The 23,589-nt window shown below is 41.5% G+C and overlaps 1 protein-coding gene across 1 annotated transcript in view; it reads right to left on the bottom strand.

Moving 5' to 3' along the window:
• The window catches only part of DTNB (dystrobrevin beta), a 206,895-nt gene that overhangs the window by 158,181 nt on the left and 25,125 nt on the right, over positions 1–23,589 (bottom strand). The window contains exons 5-7 of the mRNA XM_059835577.1: positions 18,552–18,637; positions 8,676–8,830; positions 1,397–1,502 (exon numbers count right to left, since the gene is read on the bottom strand). Of these exons, the coding sequence (XP_059691560.1) occupies positions 1,397–1,502; positions 8,676–8,830; positions 18,552–18,637 (347 nt within the window). The remainder of the gene's footprint in view (positions 1–1,396; positions 1,503–8,675; positions 8,831–18,551; positions 18,638–23,589) is intronic.

The following is a 23,589-nucleotide window of genomic DNA, read 5'->3' as shown; positions in this document are numbered from 1 at the left end:
CGGAAGTTTTTCCCTAAGATTTGTCTCCATGAAATTGCTCCCCTCAAAATTCTTTTAAGAATCACTTTTTTAATGAGACCCACAGAAAATCTCTGTAAACATATAGAGCAATTGGGAAATTCACCTTCTCTTCTGTTGCAATAAGGAAGAAGAGGCCCATTGAGCATCGCAACTCCAATCTTGTTCACGGCTGAATAAATGCAGATTAAATTCACGACCAGATATGCTTTGCAAGAGGATCAAGAGAAGACAACGAAACAAATGCCAAAAACCAGCATATCAAAATCACAGCAGTACTTAACCATGTCACAGGCATAAATGTCAAGAAACAGAGAATGGAATATAAACCATGAAAACTTAGCTAGAGACAGACTGCCAAGCTGTGCCTGTAAACAGCTAGGTAAAACCAAGAGTCTAGAGTTTATCCACCTGTGTCTTAAAAGACAGAAGTCTATACACCTTGAAATGACTATAAATGCTTTAAGCAGAAGAAGAGGTAACAACTAGTAGGGCAGGGGTTTTGAAGGATGATAACATGATTTTACTTTGTGAGGAAGGAAATGAAAGATGAAGTTTAGTTAATGGTGAAGAAAAAAAAAGTTGGTTTTTTTTCCCCGCAAATTCAAATACAGAACATCACACACACACACTGTGTGCAACTGTACATAAATTAAACACACCACCTTTTTGACGACTACAAACAACAAACAGTTTCGATACACTTGAACAACCTTCTGCAGGAAACCTTTTTGCTTCCCTGAACTCCATAAAGCCCTCTCAGCCAGATGACTCTTTCATCACTCTTTCCTCACTGTTAACCTTCAGTTTTCCATCCCTTATTGCTCCTTAAATACTTTCCATAGGCAGTAAACCCAGGAAATTTTAGCTAAGAAAAGGTCTGGAAGTGAGAGGAGCTCAGCATTTACTTCCCATAGTGAGCACTGAAGTGACTCATGTGCTCAAATGCTACTCAAGACAGACATTTGAACGGGTACCAAAAATCTTTGGGAGTTAGCACTTGAAAGCGCATGTTAAAGCGTAGTTCAAGTGACGTTTTTTAAAAGTTTCAGAGTAAACATGAACATTTAGAGAATTTCATTTTTCTGCTGCTTGTTTTCTCATCTTCCACTACTAGTGATGCTAGAACTCTAAAACTAATCTTGATTTGCATTGTTGCTGATGATTTCATAAAGAATCAGTCTTCATCCCAGAAGCGCAGAGCACTTTTCACTCCAACAAAAGTTTGGGCTTAAATGTTCTGGGACTAAGACCATTACAATGGGAACGATGAAGGCATTAAGTGCTTCGTTACGTGAGAAAGGACAGCATATTTACATATGTTGAACAGAAACCCTGCTCTGACCAGATGTTTCAAACAAGAAAATATTCCATTTACCATTTTCAACATGGGCAAGTCTGTGCATGAGAGGCAGCCACACAAGGCACTGAGGAGGTGGATCAGCCATCAATGTGTCTAAAAACATGTTTAGCATGATCTTTTTCTGCAAAGAAAAGAGAAACAGAACTTAATTATAAGAAAAACTTCAATTTTATATATCAAAAACTACTTTAGCCTTAAATTCGCTCTATGACTCAACTTCTGTCTGTCAGGAATATTTCATATGCTATAAAGAGACAAAAATCACAACTTCTTTGCTCAGGCAGTTTCAATCTATATTAGGCAAACAGTAACACCACAAAGAAGGTATTAGTATAGACATGATAAAATCATACAAAAATAAATGATAAACAGATGAACAGAAAACTCCAAGAAACAGAGGACTAGTCAGTCGGGATTGGTTCCTGAGTTGCAGTTAAAGATTCTCATTTTGAAGAGGGATACAACAAACGTGAGCGGAGGTTGTTTTAACAACGTAGAAAACACTATTTCAAACATACAGACAGCACTGAAAAAAGTCGACACACATAAAAGAGTAATTACAACTAATATTCATACACAATCCATACAGTAAATGATTTTTTTAAAGGCAAAATAAGAAAAAAAAATGCAAGAGGAGAACTAGGTTAAGATTTTGAACAACTGTCAATAACAAAAGAAGTTGAAATGAAATCATTAGGAGAAGGAAGTCGGGCATGCTAAGAGTAATATTTTCTAAGGTTTCAAATTCAAGTGAGCAAGAGAAAATCTCTGCTGCAAATACAAACAGATGGAGACAACTGGTAAGCAAACCAGCTAAGAGTATTATGGATACAAAGAGAGAATATGTTGGCTTTTGCATACAATAAGCTAGATGTTTAAGAACTTCTCATAGGCAGAAGACTAGCTGCTCCCATGGCACTTTTTTCTCACCTTAGCATATGGCAGTGTTACTCCAAAAAGCATCCACAACAGGGAGGGTAAGCAGAGCTAGAGGAAAAGCCAGTCTGCTTTTCTAGGAGCTGTGAAACTAATTGTAGCTTTCACTTGCAACTATCATGCCAAAATTAAGGTGGCTTTTTGTTTGGGGTTTTTTTTTGGTTGTGGGCTGGGTTGGTTTTGTTTTGGGGTTTTTTTGGGGTTTTTTTAATTAAAGAGAAGGTTTATATTTAAAGCATCAATAGTTTTGTGATTAGTGGCAAATATATACATCCAATCCCTCTCCAGCTAACTACCCTGGGGAGAAAATATGGAATTATAATTATCTACCTCAGTTACCATTAAGGAAAATTCTAAGAAATATTTAATCTTAATTCTTCCAACTTTTATAAGGTGTCCCTGTTCCAGTTTCTCTGCTTAGTAAATGAAAAGCTTCTCCTGAATAAGTTAACTGCTGCTACAAGAGAGTCCAAGAATTTCCTTTGCTAGATAGGACATCAGGTGCACTACCAGGACAAGAATGAACGCCTGGATCTTGCCTGGCAATCCCAGCCTTCCCTCCACCTCAAAGCCAAGTCATCCTTCGGGCTATTAATAACTACACACAGTCAACCTGACTTCTCCTCTCTTTGGCTGAAGAAATCCAAAATCTTTTAACAAATGCACATCTTGGTAAGGCCATGAAACACTAAATATGCTGAACCAAGCCTTCTGACAGAAGGAGAACCACAGTTTTTAACTGGGAATTAACCGGGAATTAACTGATCGTGGTATGTGACGCCTGAGACCAGAAAGGGCTGCTCAAGTAACCAGGAACCACTGTGCTAACGATGTTAAATGGCTGCATTGTCTGTAATTGATGTGCAGATTGCGCGTTTCAAACCTTAATTACCTAGTTGCTTACTTGTATAGGTATTGTACAACTTCATAAAAATGCCTCCAAGGTTCCCAATTTTGCCTTGGCTCTCATGTCTCATACTGTTTTATATCCAAGAGTATGAAGGTTACTCCAAATAATAAATACTGCCCACAGACAGACAAGTTTTCTGGAGACAAGACTCAGGATCCATTAGACATCACACCCATTTTTAACAAGTGTAAAAAGGAGAACCCTGGGAACTACCAGTCAGCCTCACCTCCATGCCTATTAAGATCATGAAGCAGATCCTCCTGGAAAACATCAAAACATACAGAAGACAGGGAGGTGACTGGAGACAGCCAGCATGGCTTCATGAAGTGCAACTCATGCCTGACTAATACGGTGGCCTTCTACGATGTGACTGCATCAGTGGACAAGAGAAGAGCTACGGATAGCATATACCTGGACTTTGATATGGTCCACCACAACATTCTGGCCACTACATTGGAGAGATATGAGTTTGATGGATGGACTGTTAGATGCATAAGGATTTGGCCGGATGGCTGCGTTCAAAGAGTTACAGTCAATGGCTCAATGTCCAAGTGGAAGCCAGTAAAGAGTGGCGTCCCTTAAGGGTCTGTACTGGGACCAATACTATTTAACATCTTCACCAATGACAGAGTGGGATCGAGTGCACCCTCAGCAAGTTTGCAGATGACACCAAGCTGAGTGGTGTGGTTGGTTCGCTGGAGGGAAGAGATGCCATCCAGAGGGACCTTGACCAGGGCCAGTGTGAACCTCATGAAGTTCAACAAGGTCAAGTGCAAGGTCCTGCACATGGGTCGGGGCAACCCCTGGTATCAATACAGGCTGGGGGATGAAGGGATGGAGAGGAGGACTTGAGGGTACTGGTGGACAAAAAATTGGACATGAGCTGGCAATGTGTGTTTGCAGCCCAGAAAGCCAATCGTATTCTGGGCCGCATCAAAAGCGGCATGGCCAGAAGGTCAAGGGAGGGGATTCTCCCCCTCTGCTCTACTCTCCTGAGACTCCACCTGTAGTACTGCATCCAGCTCTGGGGCCCACGGTGCAAGACACACATCGACCTGTTGGAGTAGGTCCAGAGGAGGGCCACAACAACTGTCAGAGGGATGGAACACCCCTCTTATGGAGAAAGTTTGGATTTTTTTAGCCTGGAGAAGGCTCTGGAGAAATCTTATTGTGGCCTTTCAATATATAAAGGAGGCTTATAAGGAAGATGGAGAAAGACATTTTACCAGGGCCTGTAGTGACAAGACAAGGGGCAATGCTTTTAAACTGAAAGAGAGTAGGTTTCGACTGGACATGAGGAAGAATTTTTTTTTATGATGAGGGTGGTGAGGCACTGGCACAGGTTCCCCAGAGAAGCTGTGGATGCCCCATCCCTGGAAGTGTTCAAGGTCAGGTTTGATGGGGCTTTGAGCCACCTGGTCTAGTGGAAGGTGTCCCTGCCCATGGCAGGGGGGTGGAACTAGGTGATCTTTAAGGTTCCTTCCAACCCACACCATTCTATGATTCTGTGAATCTATAATTAGACAGTGACATATGATACGCACAGTGGCAGAAGAACCTAAACATAGCAGGAGAGCTTCTTTCTGCTGTAGACAAGGATGTTCCTCAAAAACTGGTTCCCTTTAAGCAGTGAGAACCTTATGAGTTGTCAAAGGCTGTGTGCAGAGTGATGCAACTTCCATGTAGTTCACAAGAGGGCAGTGCGGACACAGGCTTTGGGGTACTTCTGTCACCGATACAGGTAGGCTACTTTGCAACCGATTGACCAAAAAGAATCACTCTAGCATTATCAGTACTACTTGTCTGGCTGGGCATAGGCATTCTCAGTAACGGCTGAGTTGACAGGAAAGCAAAGAGCGGTCTCCTTCTCCTGGAAATTATGAATGTGTTGGAGAAGGCGCCTAGATAAAGCCCTTTCTTGTACCTGGTCTAACATTTCCTACTGGGTTCAGAATCCAACCACGGAACAACCACAAAACACCATTTGTGATGCAAAACCAACCAAATAATCTGCCAGCAGGTTCCAAGCTCCAAGAACATAAACTGAAAATTAGTAAATGTGAAGGCACCACCAGTCATGAGGGTCAAATGCTCCCCAGGAGAACAAATGCACTTCTGCATAGATACTTTCTGTAATCACCTGCTTACTCTCTATCCTATTTTAGTAATTGTTTTTACCAATTGCTGTTAGCATACCTACTTGTCTTGATAACTCTGCAGTCTCAGATCTTCTTGCAGGTGGGTGCAGTGGCAGGTTATACTCATGCTATTCCTATATTTAGAAGAATACCATAGGCTTGCTTCAATAGCAAAGTATCAGCCAGTTTTATTGTTACACTGCCAACATGCTTGTTCCAACAAGATGTTAATGCATATATTTCCCCCCAAAATCGTGGCACAAAACCACATCCCCTGAGCCAACACAAAGATATGTGATTTTTAACTCTACAGTGATCAAAACGAGTTATACCAATCTAAGCAGCTGGGTATCAGACCCCACCTGTATCTCTGTAACTGTCCTGCATCTTGTGCTTAAACTGCAACTCTGTCAGAGTATACTTACACCATCCTCTATATACAAGACCATCCTGTCCTTAATAAATATATCCTTATTACTCGCTTTAACAAGACTGTACATCCTGACCATCTTCCTGACACTGTTAAGCCCGTGCAGTCAGTTCAGCTATTAGCCATACCGTCCATGAAGTCAGCCAATGCTTTAGCAAAGCTTTTATGTGAGTAACATATGTACAAATCAACGCCTATCTAGGCCTGCTTGTATAGTTTGTGCTGCTGAGTTTTAACAGAATAATGTGCAGTTTGACTCTACAGAAGCCAAGCTCCTGGCTCCCAAGTCTCTGAAGTTAACTTCTCGGCTCAGTAAAAACACTGCAATTAAACTGCTCTGTAAATGAGATACGAAGTGGACACACCTCTGCAATGACAGAACAGGCTGTGCCATAAACACAGAAAGATTCTGAGGCAGGGAATGTCATGGTGATACAACAACTCTACGACAAATAGATGGACTGTAGCCAAGTGAACAAAAGTCTTAAGAAAAGTATAGCATTCTCTCTTACATCTGTGGAAGCCCCCACTTGACCAAGAATAGTAAATTATTACTGGAAGCTCTTTATACATCTGGAACCCATCACAAAGAATGAAGCTCTTGCCAAAAGCACCCCAAGAAACTCCATTTTGCATGGGCAACAAGTTTGAATTATTCCATCTGTGACCCAAGAAATGAAACAGAGTTGTGGAGTGTACACAACCACTGACACTTCCTTGCCTATCTGCCTTTTCACCACTCAGAGAGCAGTAAATTATTAGCCTTCTGCACCTCAAAAGAAGTGGCTCCCAGAACCAGGACCCCCATGAATAGCCAGGAACCACAGGTGGCCAGGAAGGATTTGTCTCTTGGTAGTTTAAGTAACACCAGGGAATGTTTCTGGCACTAGAACTCAATCATGCATGCTTTTATTTTATTAAACCTGTGCCTGGTTTAACCACTCACTCTCCCAAATTATTCCAGCATCCCAGATCAGGTGTTAATATCAGCTAGGAATCATTTTTAATAAACAGTTTCCATGTAACCGCCCTGCTTGAGGGATTAAGAGAGTTTAAGAGTATGGAAGTGGTTAGACCATTCCAGTTGGCCTTAGGGCCACAGACCCGCTCCTGGCAGTGTTTAGCTAACTAGTACGGATGTAGCTTATATGTCCATCATGTAAATGCCGAAGTCTGAAACCCCACAGCTTTACCAATGCCATCTGGAGAGAATTTCAGCAAAAGGATAGGCTGTAACAGGAGAATACCACAGAAGTGTCTCTGGGAAGCTTATTTTCAAACCTGGGAGGCATAAGAAAATGAAATTAAATCTAAGACAGATTATCCATCTACTTCCCAGGACCTCTTTGCTTCAGTGTTTTCAGATAAATGAAAGAACTGTCTTGGGGTACAGTATATATCTGGATTAATTAAAAAACATTACCATGCTCTACAAACCTGGCCTTACACTAGGGATTTTGTTTTGCTGAATAAAATTAGAACAAAGGAATTTCTAAAAGTGAATCAATATGAAGAATTAGTGTTCTTGTTCATGGGAGCCAAAGTCGAAGAGCGCTAAGACATGCTGCAGGCAAGCCATGTGCAAATAGGCAGTTACTGTACCTCAGTTGGCTACCACGGTGAGATTTGTATCAAGTATCTTCGAAATCTCAGTCAACTCTCATGGTCTAGCTAGCCACACTAGCCTCCCTAAGAGAGAAACGGTCACTTCCAGGGTGTAGGCTTCCGAACAAAACAAATCCCCATCCCCATTGCCTTTGAAGACAATGGCAAGAGCACGGAGGGCTTAGAGTCCGCTGTCTGACTTTCAGAGCTCCGAAGCAAGGCTCTTACGTTCAACAGCAGTGCCACTTACATGACATTTGATTTGATGGGATCGGTTTCCCTGTGTGCATAAACCAGCTTGCACTGACATAACGGAAAGGGTGGCATGTCTGTGGGAACAAGTACAGCCCACAAATGCCTCAGCCAGTATGGAAACAGAAAAAAATATTTATTAATTACACTGTTAGTAAAACAAAACTCTGTCCTCAGTAGCTCACAGATGAGCTGGAGCCCTCGTCATTTCCTAAATCAAAGGCTGTTTCCTACTGTGTTGTATTTCAAATATACTAATAGCTAATTAACTTAAATTTAGCAAAAGTGACTATAAATTCTAAATCTAAATACTTCAGAAATATTTATTCCGGAATGTAATCATGACCAGAGTCTAAACATCTAATTTTAGGCCTAAGATTACCTAGGTTCATGTTTACAGTTGATTTAAGGATTATTTATTCTATTTACGTTATCTCAAATTAGAAACAAATCCTTGGAACAGTTAAATTATAACTAAAATGTATAAAGAAATAAAAAGCTCTTTTAAGATCATTACTACTACATCGACTCCAAACATTAAATGTAATGGAAATATTTTGGGAAAAACAGCTATACCAATAAGCACAACAGTGAAATGATTTAAAAATAAAACTATGTATACACAACATATTTATTTTGTACTGACCCAACCAACTAGCAAGTCATTTGTTAAAAGTAATATTCTTAACACACTGAGAAAGCTTAAAAAAAAATAATCAAGGGAAAATAGTAAAAATGCTGTGTTTCATGTTGTAGAAACGACATAGGTCATCCTTGCTGTTCTTCTGATGGGGAACAGAAGTGTCCCTTCAAGGAGGGGGAACAAACTAAAATTGTGCAAAATCCTTCAATTGCCTAAAACCTAGACGTACTATTTTAAATTGTTCAGACTTTCTTAAAACTGCTTAGGTTATATAGCGTATCTTACCAACCCGCCTCCCCCAAACCCCATACAAGCTACAACCAACGCAGCCAGCACTACATTAACAAGCAATGCAAAAATCCTGGTTTGTTAACTCTTACTTGTTGTGGGAAACAGGTCCGAACAGAATGCTCTGTGTATCCAAAAGAAGGCCCCTCAAACACAGCTGTTGGAAGTTTTAGAACTTCTTTCAAAAACTGATCAAACTTTGTAAATATCATTAGTCCATTTGAATCTGATATTTGAGAGAAAATATCTGTAAGAAAATACAATAAAACCCTACAGTAAATACGTGCTTACTACAGAAAAGAAAAAAATTAATTCAATCCATTTAAACCCCAAGAAATTTCTTTTTGTTTTATTCTGAACATAATTCTGAACATCACTTGCTATCAAGATAAAATTTATAAATGAACGTATTTGAACATGCTATGACATAAAATTTCCTGTTTCCTCCATCCCGTCTCACCCAGTCTTGACAAAAGATTCTGCCAGTGCATTAACTGTAACAGCAAGAAAGCAGAAGCTAGGAGGCATTATAAAAGTTCCAGAATATAACATCTTCAAGTTTACACCTTCAAAATAAAACTACATAAAGTCCTTTGAGAAGTCTCCTAGAATTAAAAAAAAATTGTAAGAATCAAAGTCAAAACTGGCAAAACTCCGGGTAAATCTGGTGCACGTCAACAGCATGTTGAATTTAAGTAACACAGCATTAGAGAGAGCATCAGAAACAAAAGCAATCAGAACCTGGGGTGCAGTGACCTCCATCTCCAAGGGTAAAACACGTGAGCCATGCAGCTGAGTGGGTGGGAAGAGGAAATCTGATCTCATTTTATATCAGCGATGCTGCACACACTGAACTTCTGTTCTTACACAAGAAAAATGTTTGCGATGAGACGAGGTATGCTTTTTAATTAGCTACGTGGGGCTAAATAGATTTCTGAAACCAAAAAGAGGATCGAGCAAGATGTTCAGCAATCTCGTGCGTATACGGAAAAAGAAAGGTAGGGAGGGTGGTCGCAGAAGGTGGCAGGAAGGAGGGCAGTTTTGCAGGTATTTTCACCCCCACGCCATACTCCTAGCTCTGGGCATGTGGATGGAAGGATGTCTCCTGAGCCTCCTGCGTCCCTCTATCCCCTTACTGCACAGAGCTCAACTCCTCCAACCCCTCTGCTCCAGCCATTCCACGCCACCAACCCAAAGCTCCCGGCTCTCGCGTCTCAGGAAAGGTAAAAATATAGGAGAAGAGTGTAGATAGCATTACAATGAAATGACGTCATATAAAATATCAGGAGATATGCATACAGATAAAGCAGAAGTGTCCTGGGATCAAAAACCTCTTTGGAAAAGACAAATTTCTCAAACAGCAAAACTGGGTCTCTGATATACTTGCAGAGTCAGATTACTCTAGAAAGGCAGATTTCTCTAATAAGAGCACTAATATTAGTAAGACCTAAAATTTTCCAAGATGTGACAGATACCAGAATTCTTCACTAAACAGCTACTGAATCATCTATGAGGTTATTTAAGACACCATCAGTAATTAAACATCAAAAAGCATATGCTGACAGAAAATAAGCTTAATTTAAGTGATCAAAACTAGGTCCGTAAAAAAGAAGACTATTTCAGAAAGGCGTATCTCTGGTAAACTAGAGAAATAATTCCAATCTCCTGAATGAATGAGCTCATGAAGAAGCCTACGATATCTAAGTTAAGGGTGATAAAGCTATCCGGAACTTGCATCACTGGCTAAACGGACAAGCTTGACGTGGAGGTCTGAAGCCCTTGTTGAATAATATGATAAAGCCTATTAGGAATAACGGGAGAAAAAAGAAAGAAAAAAGATAAATGGGGGTCGAGGGGGAATGCTGTATTTTAGAAAATTAAGCCAAGCAGAAAAATAAAATTTAACCTGAAAAGTGAACATGGAAGAAAAGTCAGGATAAAAATGCACACAAATGAAAACTATGGAGGCAACTAAAACTAATTAGAGCACCGAACTTCCAGAATCCTAATCCGTTCTAGATCAGAATCATTCCAGAACTGGCACATGCACAAAACCTAAAGGTCTAGTAATAAATCTGTCAAGGTGGGACTGGGAGAACATGACTGGAACATGACAGTATTTGTATTTAAGAAAGGACAGGAATCTTCTGGGTAAATACAGTCTATTAATCTGAACTCAATAGTATGCAAGATTTAAATGATTTTAAGGAGAAAGTTAATTAAAGCTATGGAAATAAACTGAAAATGAGATAAAATAGAACAGACTATATCAAGGGTAAATTAAAAATAAAAAAAACAATCCCCACTAACCTATATCTTGCAGTCATAAAAAATTGGGTTTATAGTCAAAGTAAAGTTGAACTCATTTACGCAGGGAACTTCCACATGGGAAATAACCGGCGAAATTGGAAAGATAGAGATTAGTAGGATATAATTATATAGTTATCTGCCCTTTTAAAGGGCAGTAAATTACCCTCAAAGAGAAAACCTCAAGCTAAACAGAGGCTAACAGTGTAATTTCTCAAGAGCTCACCTCAGGGTCACAACAGGCACGTGCTAATAAAGTTTCCTGATGACAAGGTGTTATACTTTAATTCTCATACAAAACTTCAGTTCAATGCTACTATGTTATACAGATTTTTTTTTTTAAACCAGGGAGAATAAAAAATTTAGAAGTCCAGAAAACACTGCTCAGTTCCAAAGATATCAACATAAAACGGTACTCACGCAACTCACGATTTTGTTTTTTCAAATGTTTGTAGTAGAATTTTACATTAACAACAGAGCTTATAATATCATACTAAACCTGCCCAACAGTTCCCTCGAGAGCCTCTTTTCAGGTGCTTATAACTGCCAAAATTGACTGTGTTTTCCAGTTAAGGCATTTGCCTGATGCTTTGTACAGTTTCAGCTGAAGGCTCTACCATTTCTCCGATTAAGTTAAAAACAAAGCAACAAAAACCTGGCACCCTCATTTTCCTGAGTCTTGAACTTGGGTGTATCTTGTGTCTCAACTCCTATGAAGCTGTCAATTTTTATTGCACAAACTCATAAAATATTTGTTAAATACCAGGTTCAATATCAGTAAAAGCCAAGAAAATAAATGTAACAGATTAATTGGTTTGACTGTGCTTTTTGGGGTGGGGGGTGTGCAGAGTTTTAGGCATTAATCCAAAGTATGTATGAAGGTCAAAAGGACAATCCAAGGCAATACAGGCCAGTCAGCCCCACTTCAGTTCCTGGGAAAATCATGGAGCAAATCTTCTTGGCACACATTCCTGGGCAAAATAAAGAAAAGGTGACTGGGATCCGTCAGTATGGATCTACTGAGGCTAAGTCACACCTGACCAGCTCGATTGTCTTTTGCGACAAGATGACTGAATTTGTAGGTATCATTCACCTCACCTCGAGCAAGGCTTTCTACTTTTCATTTCCCCACAACATTCCAGTATCCAACCTGCGATGCCACAGTCTGCATGGGTGAATAACCAGACGGGCGAGTAGCTGGTTGGATGATCAGGCTTGGAGGGTAGTGGATAATGGGTCAAATTCTGTGTGGAGGGCAATAACAAGTGGACTACTGCTGGAATCTGTCCTGCGACATGTCCTGCTCAACATGTCTATCAATGATCTGTGAGAGGTGCCAGAGTGCACTCTTGTCAAGTTTGCAGATGATGCCAAATCGGGGGCACCAGGTGATACCCTTGAGGGCAAGGGCTGCCATCCAGCAGGACCCGGACCTGCTGGAGGAATGGGTTGGCAGCAACTGTATGAAATTCAAGAAGGACAAATGCAAAGTCCTGCCCTTGGGAAGGAAGAGACTCCGGCAGCCATACAGTCTGGGGACTGCCTGGCTGAGGAGCAGCTCTGCTGGAAAGGCCCTTGTGGGTTCTGAGGTCACAAGCTGAACATGAGCCAGCAGCACGCTCCGGCAGCAAAGGTGGCCAACAGCATCCTGGGCTGTATGAACAGCAGCTCAGCTAGCAGAGGGAAGTGATTGTCCTTCTCCACTAAGCACTTAGACCGCTTCTAGGTACTGTGTCCAGTTTTGGGAGTCCCCCCCTCCCCCCCAGAATCAGAGAGTTGTTGAGAATCACGGAATATGAAAGACACAGAATATGAAAGACAAACTGAAGTGAGCTCTGTAGAGGGCTACCAAGGATTGTCAGCATGCTGGAGCACTTATCCCATGAGGACAGGCTGAGGAAACAGCAATTGTTCAGCCTGGAAAAGATAAGACACTGAGAAGACCTAATAACACCACCCAAGCACCTACAAGGAGACTATGAAGATGCTTTTGGAGGAAAATTTAGTGATCAGAGTTTGAGAGCTAGGTGTCAGAGAGGTCATAAGTCTGGGACGGATACTAGAGAGACCAAAGGATCGAAGAGGCTCCAAGGATCAGCTGCTAGATAAATGAGCATCTAAGTCACTGGAGGGATCCATACTGTACAGGTATGTGCATATATGTATATATTTATGCCACTAACAGGCTTTTATCCTGATCAGACAGAGGCGGGGAACAGAACCAGGCCGTTGGTGCTGTCCGTGTTTGCATAGCTATTTTCTGTCTGTGTTGATCCGTGTGGCTGTGTGCGCGTGTTGCCACTGGGAATGCATGCCTACCCTCACGCTGGCGGACTGGGGACGTGACGCTGCAGCAGCCTTACCTCTAATCAGATCAGCAGATGTTGTGGCAACTCCTAACATTTGTTGAGAACCAATGAGATGTAAGACAGCCTGTATAAAATCATGCACTGAGCTTGTTCAGTTTGAATAGATGTGATACCACAACAAACCACATACTATTACTAGTACTACTACTTTGGTCCACTGACTAGGACCAAAACAAGTAACTCCCCTTTCACCCCCACTCCTTCAAAAAACCAAAATATCCTCTCCCCAAAATCAAAACCCCACAGTCAGGCTAATTCATCTACAGCAGATTAACTTTCACGACCTTTATTATGTGAAACCTAGTGTTTATCATACATTATTGTATGAATTTTTAGGGTGAACTTCAGTAAGCACTAAAGGCTTATCAGAGCCAGATGGTGGGAGGAAAAAAACAGCTGGTGAGGCAAAGCAGCCAAGGAGCACCACACAGGTAGCGCCAGTCGTTAGAGAAATCAGACAGCCCTTAAAATGAGCAGGATGGAGTCTTGATTTACTTGAAGTTCTGTTTGCAATTCACTTGCAGAAATGACATGGAAGGAAGCACTAATTACTTCACAATGAATCCACTTGAATGCCAAAATGAAGTAATCCGAATCCACGAAATCTGACATTTTTATACAGCATTTCGTGGGCTTAAAAGACTATGACAAAAATCATAAAGTCCATAGCAGTAGGTTGGGTTTACAACTCCTACCTCGCGCACCACGTAACAGAACTCCTTTGCAAGGAGTACCATGTCACAGGAAATAACCTTTTCCAGAGACAGCAAAGTGGTATCATTGAACAACTCCCATTTCATATGTGCCATCAGACACTGTATGGACTGAAAAACACTCCATTTGTTCACATTTTCAGAATTAAAAAAAATAAGCCTGTACATATGCAAGTACAGAGACCAAATTACTACCATTCATATAAATTGTGAGATGAGAAAAAAAAAACATACAACTTCCAGGATTTCCAGAAAGCCTCGCGTTCCAGCTGAGCCGGAGCTGACAGCCTGCTTAGGAAAGGGAGTGGAGGCAATGCAGGAGTTGGGGTGGAATCAGGGGAACAAGTAAACTGGAAACAGAAGTTTGGTGATGAAATGGGTCAGTAATCAGAGAGACAGGTGGGAAAGACAGGAAAGGCAAAAAACAAGACAGCATATTCATAACAATCAGAAGAAGAAATGAAGACTATAAGAACAGCTGAGGCAGATCTGATCAAAAGTCTGTTTATCCCAACAGCAGATGGCTCAGGCAAGCACATTCCCCAGTATATTCCTCCATTCACTGAGAGTATCTTCGCATTCAGCAACCTTTGATGAATTTGCCTTCAGTGAACTTGGTTCAAGGAGTAATCAAGTGGCTTAAATGTTTGATACTGACAACATCCTTTGGTAAAGTTTAAAGAAGTATTGTTTTTTGTTGTTACAATCTGCCACTGCTAATTTTAGTTACTGCCCTTTCGTTCTTGTACTGGAAGGGGAAGGGAACAGCTCTTTTCTGTTCACCACTAACACATGGCTCGTGATTTTATAGAACACTATCCTTTTACCACCCTTTTTCTTTCCAGGTTGAAGAATCCTGCTCTATCTAGTTGTTCTTTGTACAGAAAGCTTTCTCTACCTTTGATGATCATTGTTGTTCTTCTCAGAAAAGATGTACCAGAACTGGAAAGGGCAGAGTACCAGACGGGGGTATTAGAGCAGCACTCATTCAAAGCACAAAGACACTATATATACAGTGCTGTTACCTCTCCAATTTGTTCTTCACGTCCTTCCCCTCTGTAACACTAATGGCTAAAACCCGTATGAAATGTTACAGAGCGTCAACATCTTCATGGAAGTATAGCTCCAAGGTCTCTCATCTGAGCAACAGCAACTTCCCTAGCTCACCTTTCTGTGCATCCATGAGGATTACACTTCACTCCTACAGCATACACCACTTCACATATATTCACACCGAATTTCACCTACCATTTTACTTCACAGTTACTCAGTGTTGTCAGATGATACTACAACTCTTCAGTCTATTTTAGCTTTTACTACACTGATTTACTTTTTATCAAACTGTCACCTTTCACTGTATTTTTCCAGATCATTTATGACAGTGTTAAAAACAGTTTAGGTCCAGCACTATCCACCAATCTCAACATACAAAAAGGATCTTTATTGCTCATTTTTGGTTCCTCTCAGCCAATCTTCTGCCTGTGCAAAGACCCCACCTTTCATCCCTTTTATCAAACTTTTAAAAGTCTTTAAGCATTTGATAAGGGACCTTCCTGAATGTCTTTCACAAATCCAAGAAGTCTGTATCAGCCAGAACTCCTTTGTCCATCTGTGGTTTTGGGGTTTTTTTGCCTCCTTTAATGAACTCCTGGGGTTTTATAAGGCATCCCTTCACCAAACCCATTTCCCCCAACAATAAAATCTCACTTATCCATGCGTCAACTATTTCTGTTCTTTATTACTACGAGCCTGCCCAGAATGTGAGTCAGGTATACAGACCTGCAGCTTCCCACAACTCCCCTCCCAAATTTCACGTGACATTTTCTTCTTCCCATTCCCTTGCCCCTTAGAAAGTTTTCAGAAAGAAAGGTAGCCAACAGTTAATAGTTCAGCTATTTTATGACTTTTCTTGAGTTCTGGTGATACTCAGAAACTTACTCCACTAACATACGACCCACTTCCTCTCTTCTCTGCCCTCAGGTTTACGAGATCCTCCTACCCTTAATCTCAGATTTTCTCCCACACTCCACAGAAAGCTGTCCTATGGCCTTGTCTGAAAAGTTAACAGCCTAATTCTACCCTGGTTTAGAGAAAGCTTGTCCCTCCCCCACAGATTTCCTATACTCTTAAAATCTCAATTCCAAATCAGCCAAAATCCCCTTTTCCTGAATAATTCTGTTAGTTATGCACTGAGACGCTGCCTCTGTGACTAACCTTGCATATGGCACTGCGAGCATTTTAGAGAATAGTGAGGTAGTTCCAGTCTTTGACTTTCTCTCCAACTAAGCAGAGACAACAACAAGCGCACGAGGGGACAGAGGAGTATCCAGAAGTGACAGAGGAGATGGGGCACGTGAAGGAAGTGCCGTGACCCTACAAAGCAGTGGCAAATCAGCATTACTGTTACAGTTAGAGATAAAGAAATTTTTCTTTCTCAGTTGACTCATACGATATTATACCTGATAGATCAACAAAAAAACCCCTCACCCAAAACCAGGTTTTAAATAGGGGTGGTCAACAGTTAGCACTCTGTCACAAGAACTAGCCCAGAAACATCAAAAGGTGGGAAGTCAGTGTGAGCGACATACTGAAAAGGCAAGGAGAGGAACTGAGTTTTAACACTGAATTAAAAAAACCCACAGAAGTGCTACTGTCCAAAACACGTCAAATACAAAGTCACATGCTCTTTGAAAATGATGCTCCACATCCAAAGAGAAATGCAGCGAGAAAAAAGGGACTGCAGATACTAGAGGAAAGACCCCAGAAGTACAATGCAAGCTAAAGGTCAGCTGATAAGATACAAGAAAGAATAAGTAAAAGACATGACAACCAGAATATAACAAAGCTATAAGAAGCAACACTATTCAGTGAAAGTCGTCAAAAGCCTTTCCTCCAATGTGTATCAACATCAGTTAAGAATTTTTATAATGATGAAAGTTACAGTGGCAAAGGAAACAGGAGCCAATAGCATAAGTAAAAAGAAAAAGGGAGCTATGAAGTAAAGCAGAAATTATGAAAATACAGACAGAGAGAGAGAGAGAGAACAGTACATTAAATGCTCAAATTTTAAGTTTTAAGACTAGACACGCCTGTTAAATAGGACTATTAAATGAGGTGTCCTTAAGGTGAAAGCATCCTAACTATCCACCTTTTCAATCAATAACTTGAGGCTTAATATAACTGCCAGAACGATATCTAGGTCTTTGTCTGAAAACATCAAAAGTTTACTGATTCCTATAACATTTAATTCCAGTGGTTAATTGCTTTCTCCACTAAAAGGTCACATTGCCATTTTCTTGATGCGTTTTAGTATTGTCTTGCTAATTCTAGAAATAATGCTCCTTTTCTGTCCCAGGCCTGTGCTGAACTGCTCATTTACTGTAACCTCCTCAAATCTTACCCTAATTAAATCCAAAATGTAATCTTTTACTGAGGAGATAGAGACTATCTCTTTTCCCCCCAGTATTTCATCTTGCATATTTTATAGATGTAATGCATTTGTTAAAAATGCCTAAGAAGTCTTAAATATCCTCTGTCATATATGCCTGTCCCCTTTATTTAAGACTAATCTTTACTCACCTGCAGCTTTGTTTTTAATTGGAGAATTTTATAGTTACTACCAGAAAAAAACATGGCATTTCCTGCTACTGAAACACATACAGCCTTAATGTTAATATATACATGCAATGACTTACCCCTATCTATTTTTCAGACCTTGTCATGTAGTTTAATTCGGCACACTAGTACTTCACGTTGCTAGTTTTAAAGCAAATATAACAAAGAAGCTTAATCCTAATGCTGTAGAAAAGTCTAAAGAATTATTTACAGTGAATGACAACCACGGAGATTAGGAGGAATGAATTATTACAAGATAATTTCATAAAGGGAATTTAGGGTGAGGTGAAAATGACAAGACCTGAACAGTAAAGTCTGGCATTGACAGTAAGATTAACTTCCCAACTTTTCAGGGTGGAAATGAAAAGAAAACACACCCCTACAACAGCACACCTTGCCGCTAAGAAAGATAGAAGAAGAATAATTACTAATCAAGGACAAACCCAATGCTTATGGATATCACTGATTCTCTACTGATACAGCAGAAGGCTCACGGAAACAAGAAAAAAAGGAAGTAAGATTGATGAAAAGAGAATAAAAAGGAGTTAAAAAGTAAGAACTGAGAAGCTGGAATTATAGAATGAGAAGATGCAGAGAGCGCCTCAGATGAAGCAGAAGATGTACAGAAGCCCCCCAACATCCTCAAAACAGAGGAAATTGCAACAAATTTGACACTACTATCAGAAAAATCAGACCTGAAGTTTTACATTTAAAGAAGTGCCCAAGCTTTCCAAAATAAGCAAATGTACTTGCAAAGCCTACTCAGTAACAAACTCAGTATGTTTTATGGCCAGCAGATGGCATGTGTAACAAAAACATCAATACAGCAAGCTTCATTTCACTATTAAGATCACCAAATACGCAAAAAAGTTAGCTTTCAGGACTTAATACAATAAAACATACGTGGCCAGTAATGGAAACAAAGTATTTCATAAAATGGTTTGATTTGCTTGAAAATACTTACATCTTAGTTTGTCCAGTATTTTACCGCCACACATTGTTGCTAACATAGCTTTCACTGAAAATACCGTCAACTTCCCGTGGCCCTCACTGTGAAAAAAAATTACATGGTAAATAATTACTACATAGAATGATAAGTAACAGAAATACTTGAGGCCTAGGAAGGAAATGCATAAGTGCCCTCCGTTGACTACTAAGATCTGCCGAAACTATTTAATATAACATTAGAACAGTGATAGCACTAGCCTTTTTAATATACTGGAAGAGTTAACAAGTGTCTAATCATAAATCAAATTTTCTTGCAGAATCATGAAAAATGCACAGATAAGAGACTAACATTTGTCTTGTTTATCCCATAACTGTCCTATAAAAAAAAGTAACGTGTTAATGAATTTTTTCCATTAAAATACATTTGTTCACTGTAAAACATCTCATTTTTCCCTCTGCTACCCTTTTTTAGTTGCTTTAAATTTTTACTCCTTGATTTAAACTCTGATGTTCAAATACACATTTCATTCTAAAAATGGTACAGCAGTTGATGGCTAATGGAGAAGTTGTATGATAACCTGAATATACCACATAGAACAGGAATAATGCAAACAATGTCTTTTTCTAATTTAAGTTTGTAAAGCTGCTGTGCTATCAGAACAGGTGGCACATTTGGGGAATCAGTCTCTATGGAAAGCATGAAAAAGCCCATTCAGCACAGTATGATGTGTAGAAACAGCTACATGTATTATTCCTGTTACCAGAAAGAAAGATAAGGATGAAATTATGAGGGAATTAAGTCACCAGAAACACAGGAGAAGGCTTGCTGGGTTAAAGCACAGCACAGCTGATATCAGTAACAGCTTCTCCCAGCTTAGTGCTGGCCCAGAAGGCATGCATCCCGCCTCCCTGGCTCCTGAACTTCTCCGTCTTTCTTAGCAATAACGACAGGAGTCAGAGAACCTCCAATACCTGACATTAAGACAGCCACAGTGTGGCGATCTCAGTGTAAATCCGCTGTTACCGTGAAGTTGCTTGAACGTTGGTTTAGTGGTGCGTCGGGCAAAAGCAATGTGTGTAAAAGTGAGTAAAAGCTGTTGGAATTCTGAGCAATTTATTGCCCAACAGAAATGTACTGAGTCATTATCCTTAACTATAAACAGCAACAGTGGTACAGACTGATAAACCACCAAGAAAGTTAAAAAAGTCACACATAAAAGGAGAAAAAGAATTAAAATAAGTTCAAGTAACTGTAATTAAATGTATCGGACAGATAATTTGTACTATGACAGGAAATACGATGAAGGGGAAAATACGCTATGACTGTTAGAAGAGATCTAGAAAAACTCTAGAATACTTCTCAGTGGAAACAAGGTGCTTATTCAACATTTGCCCTTGGAGGACTAGCACTTGGAAAGTGTTAAGAGTAAAATGATTTGAAGTAAATATTGGCTGATGGTATTGAAGTAGTGACAAGGTCTGATGTCAATGACAGATGAGCAACCAGATGGAGACATCAGGAAGTGACCAAATAACTTGGTTTTTTTCCCCTCCCACATTGAGAGTTAATATGCAAATATCTTCTGGTAACACACACTCCATAGTGAGGTAAAGGCACTCCATCTTTCTCAGACTGAGAAGTATCTGAAATAGAATATACTGTTTCTCTAACACAGACTCAGAGTATCTTTCCAATATTCCCTCTACAGAAGAGAGGCAATCTCTTCTTGAGCTACAACTGCAGGAAGATCTGTGAAGAGAATGGTGACTCGAAGGCCATCACTTTGCTGACATCCAGTACCCTTTTAACCGCTGTTTAAAGAAACTGAACAAAGGGAGAAAATGAAACACATTAGATATTTATTTCAAGATATATAAAGGCTATAAAGTTAGCAAGGTAAAGATCGCCACTATCCTACTTTGTTTCTGTCTTTTCTCTTCAATAGCTTACTCGAAGGAGTAAGTTGGCACTCTGTGTAAAAAAAAAAGTAAGACTTGACTACATCTGAGATTGGTTGTCTGAAAAGTTCATCCTCTTCAAGCCTTGACCTCCACTTTTATCTTACTAGCTAATTCAAATTTCCGTAAGTTATAGTGTCAGCCCCCCTCCCCCTTTTCAATAGACATTTATTTTATTTCAAAAGAAAGTTCAGCTTTGAATTAATTTCCAGTAAAAACAAGTGACTAAAGCCATCAGTATCTCCTCACAGGACACAAACTTATCCTTGCAAAGGTATCTTGTGGTGCCTTCATATAGTAGGCCTGCTTCTGCTGACATCCTGTTTATTAATCAAGAAAAAACCCAAAACTCCTCCCCCTGCAATCTGGTAGAGGTGGAGTTATTAAACAACTTGCCCAAATCTATTTTTGTACCACCACTATTCAATCTGCTGAATTCCCTGCCAAAAGGAAAAAGGGCAAAACTTTCAATATGATTTTGAAACTCTCATAATGATCAGGAGTTGTCAGGTGTGGAAACAGAACTGGGGGACTTGTTTAAAAAAGACTGGGCCTGTGTACATGAGGCTTCTTCCAGCTGTCTGAAGAAAGCCTCAGTCTCTATGTCTTCCTAACCAGGCGCTCTGTAGCAGATGCCCACATCAATGATGTCCATGTCAGTCTGCCCACCAATCCTGACTCAAACTCCCAGCTGGCTCAACATCCGTCCCCAGGCAGAGCTCCATGCACTCCAGCCGCTCTCTCACGTAAAGGGCAACTCCCCCTCCTCATCTGTCCCTCCTAAAGAACCCACTGCAGCACTCCAGTCGTGCCAGCTCTCCCACCGCATCCTCTCTAGAGGAATCAGACCTCTCATTCCTCCTGTTTGTTCCCCATGCTGCACACAATAGTGTACAGCCACTTCAGAGAGGCACTCGGTCACGCTGATTTCCCGAAAAAGGCACAAGAGCTTTCTGCATAATGCTGTAGGCATTTCCTTACGTACACACATTTGCTCCTTCCAGCTCTGCTGTGCTGATTACAAGGTTCCTCCTAATCGCATCACTCCACACTTTGCTCACCAACTCGCTTCCTCACTTCTCTGTTGGTCATCCTCTCCCTCTCCCCCTTATTGCACGCTACTTTATTACCAGCATACAGAGTGCTTTGATACCTACAATTTAAAAAGAAAAAAGAAGTTGGAGCAACTAAACCCACTGTCAAATCAAATGGGATTTCTAGAAATGATGAAATAAAAACCTGACCGCTTTGAACCAGTCAAATATACCAAGTATCCTCAGGGTATTCAGCTCCCTGAGCTGGAAGACGGGGATGGAGAGCAAAATAAACTCCCCATGATCCAGGAGGAAGCAGTTAACAACCTGTTGTGCCACCTGGACACCCACAAGTCTATGGGGCCTGATGGAATCCACCCAAGGGTGCCGAGGGAGCTGGCGGAGGAGCTTGCCAAGCCGCTCTCCATCATTTATCAACAGTCCTGGTCAACGGGGGAGGTCCCGGACGACTGGAGGCTTGCCAACGTGACGCCCATCTACAAGAAGGGTCGGAAGGAGGATCCGGGGAACTACAGGCCTGTCAGCCTGACCTCGGTGCCGGGGAAGGTTACAGAGAGGTTCATCCTGAGGGCGCTCACAGGGCATGTGCAGGATAACCAAGGGATCAGGCCCAGTCAGCACAGGTTCATGAAGGGCAGGTCCTGCTTGACCAACCTGATCTCCTTCTATGACCAGGTGACCGGCCTAGTGGATGAGGGGAAGGCTGTTGACATTGTCTACCTGGACTTTAGTAAAGCCTTCAACACTGTCCCCCACAGCATTCTCCTGGAGAAACTGGCTGCTCATGGCTTGGATGGGCGCACTCTTCGCTGGGTAACAAACTGGCTGGATGGCCGAGCCCAAAGAGTTGTGGTGAATGGAGCGAAATCCAGTTGGCGGCCGGTCACAAGCGGAGTCCCCCAGGGCTCAGTTTTGGGGCCGGTCTTGTTTAATGTCTTCATTGATGATCTGGATGAGGGGATAGAGTGCTCCCTCAGCAAGTCTGCAGACGACACCAAGTTGGGAGGGAGTGTTGATCTGCTGGAGGGCAGGAAGGCTCTGCAGAGGGATCTGGACAGGCTGGATCGATGGGCCGAGGCCAATTGTATGAGGTTCAACAAGGCCAAGTGCCGGGTCCTGCACTTGGGTCACAACAACCCCATGCCACGCTACAGGCTTGGGGACGAGTGGCTGGAAAGCTCCCCTGCAGAAAAGGACCTGGGGGTGTTGGTCAACAGCCACCTGAATATGAGCCAGCAGTGTGCCCAGGTGGCCAAGAAGGCCAACGGCATCCTGGCCTGTATCAGGAAGAGTGTGCCCAGCAGGAGTAGGGAGGGGATCGTGCCCCTGTACTCGGCGCTGGTGAGGCCGCACCTCGAATCCTGTGTTCAGTTTTGGGCCCCTCACTACAAGAAGGACCTTGAGGTGCTGGAGTGTGTCCAGAGAAGGGCGACGGAGCTGGTGAGGGGTCTGGAGCACAAGTCTGATGAGGAGCGGCTGAGGGAGCTGGGGTTGTTCAGTCTGGAGAAGAGGAGGCTGAGGGGAGACCTCATCGCTCTCTACAACTACTTGAAAGGAGGCTGCAGAGAGGTGGGTGTTGGTCTCTTCTCCCAAGTGACAAGTGATAGGACAAGAGGAAATGGCCTCAAGTTGTGCCAGGGGAGGTTTAGGCTGGATATTAGGAAAAATTTCTTTACTGAGAGAGTGGTGAAGCACTGGAAGAGGCTGCCCAGGGAGGTGGTGGAGTCACCATCCCTGGAAGTGTTCAAGGAACGTGTGGACATGGCACTGTGGGACATGGTTTAGCAGGCAAGGTGGTGTTGAGTTGATGGTTGGACTTGATGATCTTACAGGTCTTTTCCAACTGTGATCCTGTGAAATGGGGTCAGGGAATGAGCCGTTACCCTGGAGTGCCAGTAATGAGTCAGGGACTTTGGAAAACCACGAGAGGCTATTGGGAAAAACAGACCAGGAATAAACTATCAAACACCCATGCAAAGCTCTGTGGAGAAAGCAGCGAAGAACATCACACCACAGCTGCTCCTCCTCACAACTCACCAC

Source organism: Gavia stellata, chromosome 2, assembly GCF_030936135.1.
Source record: "Gavia stellata isolate bGavSte3 chromosome 2, bGavSte3.hap2, whole genome shotgun sequence".
NCBI lineage: Eukaryota > Metazoa > Chordata > Aves > Gaviiformes > Gaviidae > Gavia > Gavia stellata.
This window is presented reverse-complemented; position numbering and strand designations above follow the sequence as displayed.